This window comes from Procambarus clarkii, chromosome 6, assembly GCF_040958095.1.
Source record: "Procambarus clarkii isolate CNS0578487 chromosome 6, FALCON_Pclarkii_2.0, whole genome shotgun sequence".
Classification (NCBI taxonomy): Eukaryota; Metazoa; Arthropoda; class Malacostraca; order Decapoda; family Cambaridae; genus Procambarus; species Procambarus clarkii.
The window spans coordinates 44,863,721-44,874,315 of NC_091155.1; the positions used below are offsets into that span (position 1 = coordinate 44,863,721).

Here is a 10,595-nt window from a genome sequence, read left to right on the forward strand (position 1 = left end):
GGAGCACCTTCTACTTCACTGCCCTCGATTTCATAGCGCTCGCGTCAGACTACAGAGTAGTCAAATTCGTCAAATTCGCAAACTAAACCCTGGTCTTATCAAGCAGTTCTACACTAGGAATGGAACGATTATTGCGAAGAAAGAAAGTACAGGAAAAAGATATGAAATAAAGTGTGACCAACAATTACTGGCCTTCTTTAGAGATTGTGGTATATCTGAAAACCTGAACCCGACCAATGCCAGTACTTAAAATAACTCTTTCAGTGCCTGAGCCTAACCTAACTTAATCTAACTTTGTCCAAGGTGCGGTCTCTGCCTTACCATTTACCTAATGTTCTCTCATTCATATAATTTCCTAAATAATCCGTCAAGCTTCCATGCACTTATGCAAGCATCTACCTCAGTTTCATTGTGAAATTTTACTCTTAAATCTAATCTTACCCAATTCCATTTAAATTTTAAATTTAATTGTATTGATTTATGTCATTTATTGAAATCAATTATTGATCTCATTTTGTTCTCTCAATTAAGTTCATACTAATTATAGGTTAAAAACTAAGCTAAATAAAATTTATTATCTTTAGGATTATTTTACTTTACAATTATCATTTGTCAAATTTTTTATATATTCATCTTGACAGTCTCTACTGATTTTTTGTTCTCTCCACCAAACTTGTGTATCGTCAATGGCTATCTAGTGACCTTTATTCTACCTCTAATTGTCTCAATTCTTTTGTTTACTTGCATTTAATGTTGTGTTTTGCCATAATTATTCTCTAATTTTAGCAGACTCAATACTTTGTAAGCTCTTATTGTATTGTTATATTATTGTATTGTTGTTTTGCTATAATTACTTTCTATTTTACAGCAGATTTAGTATTTATCTGTTCCTGTAATTGCTTATCTTATTGTATCGTGACATTATTTTATCTACATGCTTACTGATATTGATCCTGATCGAAATCTTCTGTCCCATATCCACACAAATCAGCACATTGATCATCATTATTGCAGGTATTACACAGCAAATCTTGCAAAAAACAAACTCCTAAATAGCACCTGCTTATCAGTTTACAACCAAAATGTTAGGTCACTTGGTAAACATTTTGATGATATAAATGCACTACTTACAGCACTAGGTACTAAATTATCATTCATCATTTTAACTGAAACTTGGCTAAGTAATGACTATACCCAACTCTACAATTTAGCTGGTTATAAAGCCATTCATAACTGCAGGCCTAATAAAAAAGGTGGTGGTACAGCAATATATTACAAAGATACCTTCATTTGCAATAGTGTTATTAGTGATAGAGATGACTATTGTGAATATACCTTTGCCAAGTTCTCCAGTAAATCCCTTAAGTCCTCCCTGACTATCGGGGTCATCTATAGATTTCCTAATACCAACACAGCCTTATTCTCAGACAATGTAAGGAATCTTATTATAAATAACAATCTCAACAAAAATCACATCATTCTGGGAGGTGATTTCAATATTGACCTGGGTCTTCAAAACAACCCTCAAGTTGACTATTTCCGTAACAGCATGCACTCCTGTATGCTAATCCCCACAATCACCAAGCCCACCCGAGTCACTCAAACATCTGCCACTACCCTGGATCACCTCTGGACTAATATAACAGCTCCCCTTACATCTGGGGTAATTTATGACAGAACAACTGACCACTATCCTACCTTCCTCATAGCAAACATTGACACATCACCACCAGAAACCAAGAAACTTTCATTCAGGCTACATAGTGAATCAGCTTTAGGCAATCTCTCTAATGCACTCCACAATATTAACTGGGAATCTGAATTTAATAATTCACAGGATATAAACTCATCAACTAACCTCTTTCTCTCCAAAACTCTAAGCCTCTACAACACTCACTGTCCCCTCCTTACCAAACAAGTAACTCATAAAAGAAAAAATAACCCGTGGCTCACAAGTGGCATAATTAAATCAATCAACAAAAAACATGAATATGGAAAGAAATTTAGGAGTGGCCTAGTTTCAAAGGAAGTAGTTAAAAGGTACTCATCAGTGCTTACCAGTATCACAAGAAAAGCAAAACTTTCATATTATGAGACTAGATTCAAAGAAGCAAAAGGCAACATGAAAAGCACATGGAATACCATCTCTAATATCCTAGGAACTAAACAACACTCCCACAACCAGATAACACTCTCTAAGGATGGCCTTACACCGTCATCTGACTTAGAAATGGCGAATAAATTTGATAGCTTCTTTTCATCGATTGGTGCTAACCTTGCAAGTAAAATCCCACAGACTCAGACACATATCAACACATATCTCTCAGGCAGCTATCCAAACTCTCTTCTCCTTTCACCAGTCAGCCCGACAGATGTTGTGTCCATCATACACTCACTAAAAACCAAAGCTGGGAACATCAGTGAAATCCCATCCATTGTATACAAGAGCGCCTCCCATGCCCTTGCGCCACCTATAGCTCTGCTGTTCAACAAATCCCTTGAGTGTCATACCTTCCCTGATATCCTTAAAAAAGCAAGAGTAACGCCAGTGCATAAAAGAGGTAATCCGGCAGACATAAGCAACTATAGACCAATATCGAACCTACCCATACTATCAAAAATATTTGAAAAAATTACCTACAAACAGCTCTACTCCTATCACGTAAAATTCGACATTCTTAGCTCCTGTCAGTTTGGCTTCCGCTCTCAAAAGAGTACCAACGATGCAATTATTAGTCTCCTTGATGTAATTTACTCAGCCCTTGACAAAAATGAGTTTCCGATTGGACTCTTCATTGACCTGAAAAAGGCCTTTGATACTGTTAATCACGATTACCTCTTATGTAAACTCCATCATTATGGAATCCGAGGCCATGCACTGGACTATATCCAATCCTATCTTAGTGATAGACACCAATGTGTAGCCATCAATAATATAACCTCTCCCATTCTACCAATAACCGTTGGAGTGCCACAGGGCAGCATCTTGGGGCCTCTTCTATTTCTTATATACATCAATGATCTGCCTAATGCCTCTAACATTCTGAAACCTATTTTGTTTGCTGATGATACTACCCTCATCTACTCCAACCCCAACTCACATACACTAAATGATGTTGTTAATAATGAACTAAAAAAAGTCCACTTATGGATGTCAACCAACAAACTAACACTTAATAATAATAATAATAATAATAATAATAATTTTTATTTAGGCAAAGGTACATACATAAAGAGATTTTACAAAGTTTGTTGGCTTTATAGATAAGAGCTAGTACATACAATGCCTAAAGCCACTATTACGCAAAGCGTTTCGGGCAGGAAAAAACACTACTGACTAAAGCTTAAAACTAATGGGTAAAAAGAAAAAAATGCGTAAAAAATACTTAACATAGAAAAGACCTACTACATCCTATTTGGAAGCAAATCTACAAATGCAATTCAGCTTCAGATAGACAACGTAAACATTAGTAATAAAAATTATGGAAAGTTTCTTGGCCTATTCCTAGACAAGAGACTCAACTTCAGTACCCACATACAACACATAACTAAGAAAGTCTCTAAAACAGTTGGCATACTCTCCAAAATCAGATATTATGTACCTAACTCTGCTCTCATCTCTCTATATTATGCACTAATCTATCCCTATCTCAACTATGGTATCTGTGCATGGGGTTCAACCACTGCAAACCACCTCAAGTCCATCATCAACCAGCAAAAATCTGCTATCAGAATAATATCAAATTCTGCTTTCAGACAACACACAGCCCCCTTGTTTAACTCCGTAAACATGCTAAACATAATCTCGCTCCATAAATTCTCTTGTGTCAACTACATTTACAAAACTCTGTTCTTAAATGCAAATCCTGCTCTGAAACTCTTCCTGGACAGATGTAATAGGACCCATTATCACCACACCAGAAATAAATATCTCTTTGATATCCCCAGAGTTAAACTTAATCTGTGTAAACACTCTATGCAAATAAAGGGACCCAGTTTATGGAACTCACTCCCTACTGAATTGAAAAGCTGTCCAACTTTTACATCATTCAAAATCAATACTAAAAAGCACCTAATTTCATCTTCATAGTTTTTCACTTTTTGCCTTAAAATTGCACTATATCTATTGCTACCCAATCTCCCAACCTTTATGTTCCCAATTTGAACATCTTTACCATTGTGATCATTGCTGTCTTCTTATATGTGCTGCCAATCTGCTGTATGGTGTTTATAAATCTTGTTTATCTGTATCTTTTGCTACCCAGTCTCCCAATCTTTATGTACCCAATCTGAACATCTTTACCATTGTGATCATTGCTGTCTTATATGTGCTGTCAATCTGCTGTATGGTGTCTATTAATCTTGTTTAAATTACTAATCAAGCTGTCAATGTAATCAATCAGAGCTTTAATATAACAATGTGCTTTAATATACTTACTAAGCTCTCTCATCTCATTTTTCTCTTGCAATGTATTTGTTATCATTTATCAATTCTGATAGAAATTACCTACTTAAAATTATCTGCTAGATTAAGGACCTGCCCGAAACGCTGCGCGTACTAGTGGCTTTACAAGAATGTAAATTCTGTACTATCCAATGTATTCTCACAAACCCAATGTACCTTCTTGTATATATATAAATAAATAAATAAATAAATAAATAAATAAATAAATAAATAAATAAATAAATAAATAAGAGTGCCGTTCGTAGGCTGAATATTCCCCGCCTCACAGTTCCCGTTCTCGTTGACAGGGCAGGTGCGAGAGACGAAGACGTCCGTCATGACATCCTTCGCCATACCTTCCGCTTCATCCGTCATGTCCGTGGCCTGAAGAGACTGTAAAATTTGTGGCCTGAGGAGATTTTAGGGTCTATGGCCTGAAGAGACTATAGGGACCCCATCCCTCCGCTATTTCCCGGTATCGGGCAGCCGGGGCGCATCCGATCCCACGATCGTCGTCGCCCCTAAATCAACACAACAACAGACATGAGCATAAAACGACCGGCATAAAACCTTCCCACGTACGATCGTCGTCGCTCCAAAATCAACACAACAACCTTCCCACAAACTGCACTTATCATAAAGAAGAAGCCCACCATTGACCTTCAAGTGCTCACATCAAGTCTAACTCTACAACAGCCTAAGAAACAACACTCAAGCCTTGCCTAAGCCTTAACATTGACGCCCCACGTGAGGCGTCACCCAGCATCACCACTCATGCAGTCATCCGAGGAGAAAACCTTCCCACAAACTGCACCTATCATAAAGAAGATGAAGACTCACCAGTGTCCAGAGTGTGGGAAGGTATTTACTCGTCTTGGACAAATGAAAACTCACATGTTAGTGCATTCGGGTGAAAAATCTCATAAGTGTCCAGAGTGTGGGAAGGTATTTACTCGTCTTGATCATATGAAGACTCACATGTTAGTGCATTCGGGTGAAAAACCTCATAATTGTCCAGAGTGTGGGAAGAGGTTCAGTCAGCTTGGAAGGATGAAGACTCACATGTTAGTGCATTCGGGTGAAAAACCTCATATGTGTCCAGAGTGTGGGAAGAGGTTCAGACACCTTAAAAGTATGAAGACTCACATGTTAGTGCATTCGGGTGAAAAACCTCATAATTGTCCAGAGTGTGGGAAGAGGTTCAGTCAGCTTGGACATATGAAGACTCACATGTTAGTGCATTCGGGTGAAAAACCTCATATGTGTCCAGAGTGTGGGAAGAGGTTCAGTCAGCTTGATAGTATGAAGCGTCACATGTTAGTGCATTCGGGTGAAAAAACTCATAATTGTCCAGAGTGTGGGAAGAGGTTCAGTCAGCTTGGACATATGAAGACTCACATGTTAGTGCATTCAGGTGAAAAACCTCATAAGTGTCCAGAGTGTGGGAACGTATTCACTCATCTTGGAAGTATGAAGCGTCACATGTTAGTGCATTTGGGTGAAAAACCTCATAAGTGTCCAGAGTGTGGGAAGAGGTTCAGACACCTTGGAAGTATGAAGACTCACATGATGATGCACATTGATGCAAGACCTTTTGAGTGTGATGAGTGTGGCAAAAGGTTTAGAGATCGTAGGTCAATAATACGTCACATGTTAGTACATACAGAAGAAAGGCCTTTTGAGTGTGATAAATGTGGCAGATTATATAAGTCACGTAACGGTATAAAAGCACACGTGTTAGTGCATTTGAATGATTAAACTTCATGAGTGTCCAGAGTTTTGGAAGAGATTCAGTCATCTTTGTAGTATGAAAACTCACAAGATGGTGCATTTGGGTTATAGGTTAAACATTTTGAGTGTGAGAGATAAATCAGAAAATGTTTTAAGTATATTGTAAAATAAAGCACATATTAGTTCATTAACTTATAATACCATTTTTCCAATTTTAAAATTGTTGGAAATTGTAAACTTTATCAGAAATATCTTGCACTCTCCATAGCTGCAACCAATTATTTCATTATATATTTTTATACTGTTTTAGCTAACCCAATTCCGTATACTGTATTCAAAAACATGGTGTTGTTACTTCACTGTAACTTGTTTCTCACTCTCCAACCCCTGCCCTATTTTCCTTTCTGTTGTCATGATCGTGTATGTACAACTGGTACCAATTGTCTTTTGATATCTGTGCACCTCATAGCTTCCGTTCCACTTTCTTCTCTGCCACAGAAGAAATGTGGCAATATTTCACAGCCACAGTGCTGGCATTGGCAGTGCCATCACTGCCACCACAGTTGAAGGCTTGAAAGCAAGCCAAAAGCACTCTAGTTGATTTGTTAACTTTTAACTGTGGTTTTATATATATACTATTGTACTATTTTTATGAAATATTAAAATAATTTTTGTTATTTTGCTTAATGACTGAGATATATAAATCATTAACAAATATATATTAGACAGGAATTTATTTCAGCTAAACCTCTTCATTTATATTTGCATCCGATATTTTTAGTAGTCTGGCCTATCTACAGTAGTTATAGTGATCTAACACCTGTATTATTGTGTGCATTAAGATAGATACTGATAAAAGGCTAACCTTAGTTCAGTAGTCATATTAGCCTGACTGGCATTTATAATTTTCTTAGTTGGAAAAATATATTTTCTCTAGCCCAACGATATATAGTAATATATATTACTCGGCTGTTAAATAATATTTGCCAGACTGAGATATTTATGTTATAGCAGTTATATTATCCTGACTCTGGCAATTATATTATCCTGACTCTGGCAATTATATTATCTTGCCTGGCAATTGTATTAATCAATCAGACTTGCAATTACAGGGTATATTACATGTAACCAGACTGATAATTACATTAGCTTGACTATCAATTATACTATCCTGACTGAATTATGTGAGCATGACTCCGGCAATTATATTAGCCTGAATCCGACAATTATAATAGCCTGATTGACAATTATATTAACCTGCAATAATATTATACTGATTTGCAATTATATTACATATATCCTGACTGAGAATTGCATTAGCTTGACTGGCAATTATATTATCCTGACTCAATTAAATAAGTCTGACTGGCAATTATATTACCCCCCTGACTAGCAGTTATATTATCTTAACTAGCAGTAATATTAGCCTGACTGGCAATTATATTAGCCTGACACCAGCAGCTACATTAGCGTGCTGGTAAATGTATTATCCTGACATAATTATATTAGAATACTGGCAATTATATTTTCTGATCTGACAATAATATTAGCCTGACTCTGCCACTTGTATTAACCCATTTTATAAAGTGGCATTTTTCATTTATAGTATATTACCATGACTAGAATTTAATTTTTTTTTGGAGTATTTCATTGAATATAGTTAGCCTAGGCTTAATTACTGCTAGTATTTACATCAGTTGTTTATATTTGCATTATTCTCAATATCTTTGATTAATAAGTATTTCGAACTATAAATTACAGTGTAATGATTGGATTTTGTGTAATCCAATACAGTGTAATACATTGCATTTTCTTCAATGGCAGGGCAGTTAATAAATAGAACACATTAGGCAGTGATGTGGTGGAGGCAGACTCCATACATAGTTTCAAATGTAGATATGATAGACCCCCAATACGCTCATGAACCTGTACACATTGCCGGAGTCATGCTCACATAATTATTTGTAGATATAAGCCTAAATTTAATTATTGCATAATTGGTATGTATGATTATTATAGGCCTGTTTTACCAGGTATAGGAGTAGCCTTTATGGCAGGGGTGGCCAAACTTGCTTACTGTAAGAGCTGCAAATGATAAACCTCAGATGTTTGAGAGCTGCAGGAGAACCATTTGAGAGCCACAGCTTCCTTACTGAATAATGTCAACAGTGTCTACTGGCTATTTATTGATGATTTTAACTCATTTAACTTATTTTTCCTTAAGTCTGATTTAGGTGGATAATCATACGAAAAGTTTTTGTGATCGGGTTCATACTGGCGTTTCAAGTTCCTGGCTTTGTAATGACTGAATGGCACTTGACAAACAAGACACAAAGGTTTACCTCCTTTAACTGTGAATGCAAACTTTGTTCCACAAGTATCGGAACTTTTTATATAGTCGTGCATTTCTTGCCCTGGATTCGGGTAGAAACTTTTAGAATATTCACATTCTCAAGAATTTTTTACTAGCCACATATTAAAGGTCAAAGAGCTACGGTTTTTGCCGCTCTGTGGCCAAACCACGGCTTGCAATCTGTCATCTAGGCAAACCAAAACAATATAGTTTATTGTTTTGATTGGCAGTTTAGGTTCATGTTGTGTCGATGGATGTGAATGATGTGAAGTTATTATTTGCTTATTTGCAATCATTGGCCCATATTATTTATAGATATAATATGGTGTAATACTTGACTCTTACCTATTACCTTTTAATTATATTATATAGAACTGGACGATTGTTTCAACATAAAAAGTCGCTGTCCACTCTCAGTAACTAGAAATGTTATAGAACTTACTTGACAATTATCTCAACATACAAAGTAACTGGTCACTCACAGTAACTATATGTTATAGAACTTGCAGGAAACACTGTGCGTGTTAGTGACCTTACAAGAATGTAAAAATACCAATCTTATGTAATCTCACCAACCCCATTGTACTTGCTTGTGAATAAATTATTATTATTATTAATATTATTAATTTACTTGACAATTATCTTATTAACATACAAGGTCACTGTCCACCTACAGTAAAATATGTTATAGAACTTAGCTAACTCCTATTAATAACTTACATTATTGGTAACAATGGGATAATTAAGTTGAGGCACTAATAAGGTCAGTTTGTTAGATCACACAGGGAGAGGAATTTATTGAGGTTATCCTCGTGTGATAATACAGTGTGGCTTCAGGACCAATAAAAGCACCAACACTGCTCTTATAAATGTGCCTAAATTATTACATGCAGTACTTAACAAAAATGAGCTCCCCATAGGTTTGTTTGTTGACTTATGCAAGGGTTTTGACACTGTTAACCACAATAACCTTCTAAAACTCCAACACTATGGAGTTAGAGGTCACTCGCTTCAGTACTTGCAATCTTATCTCTGTCAGCAGTATATTTCAGTGAATGCTGCTACTTCTCCCACTTTGTCAATTAACGTTGGCATTCTGCAGGGGTAGCATACTTGGTCCACTCATTTTTCTCATATATATCTTCCAAATACCTTGATATTTTCTCTTCAGCACATGAAGAAGAAACAATCTTCATATTTTCTCACACGCTAACCCACTTATTCTAAATGACTCGGTGCACACTGAACTAAATGAAGTCCATTAAATTGACTGTTAACAAACTTATCCTTAACATCGACAAGGCGTTTTACATTTTTGTTTGGTAAGAAGTTCAACAATCAGATTAATCTTAAGACTATGATGACCAAACCACACACCCGAAGATGAGACGACAACGTCTCGGTTCGTCCTGGACCATTATCATAATCGATTTGATAATGGTCCAGGACGGACCGAAATGTCATCATCTTCTCATCTTCTGGTGTGTGGTTTGGTCATCTTCCCATCATTTTTATGGGTAATGTTAACATTGTCTATCTGAAGTTGAATCTGATTTGATAATTTACTACCAAATAAACTGTGGAAGGTCTTTTCTATGTTTAGTGTAAGTTTATTGGTTGACATCCATGAGTGGACTTTTTTAATTCACTGTTGACAATATTATTTAGTGTGTGGGGGTAGGGGTGAGAATAGACAATGGTAGTATCGTCTGCAAATAGTATAGGTTTAAGAATGCTAGAAACATTTGGCACATCATTGATGTATATAAGAAATAGGAGAGTTCCCAAGATGCTGCCCTGTGGCACCCCTATGTTCAAGTGAGTAAAGTAAGGACGGTTATGCTATTGATGACCACATGTACATGTCTGTCACTGAGATAGGAATATATATAGTCCAGAGCAATATAGTTTACCTCTTAAGAGTTAGAACAGCTTGTTGACAGAGCCCAAGTGCTCTGTCAACAAGAATTAGGACAGCTGCCTGTGAGATTTGTAGTAACATGTGTCTGGGTCTCTGGGATTTTTCTGGCAAGGTTTGTACCAAATGATGAAAAGAAGCTATTGAAT

The 10,595-nt window shown here is 36.4% G+C and overlaps 1 protein-coding gene across 1 annotated transcript; it reads left to right on the plus strand.

Moving 5' to 3' along the window:
- Positions 1-5,272: 5,272 nt before the first annotated feature.
- On the plus strand, positions 5,273-6,202 carry LOC138356101 (zinc finger protein 83-like). Its single transcript, XM_069311813.1, has 2 exons — positions 5,273-5,438; positions 5,715-6,202. Exons 1-2 carry the CDS (start codon positions 5,273-5,275, stop codon positions 6,200-6,202), a joined length of 654 nt encoding a protein of 217 aa, XP_069167914.1.
- The last annotated feature ends 4,393 nt before the right edge of the window (positions 6,203-10,595 follow it).

Coding starts and splice junctions, on each gene's coding strand:
- LOC138356101 (XM_069311813.1), top strand. CDS start 5,273: ATGAAGACTCACCAGTGTCCAGAGTGTGGGAAGGTATTTACTCGTCTT. Junction 5,439..5,714: donor TCACATGTTAGTGCATTCGG/GTGAAAAACCTC, acceptor ATATGTGTCCAG/AGTGTGGGAAGAGGTTCAGT.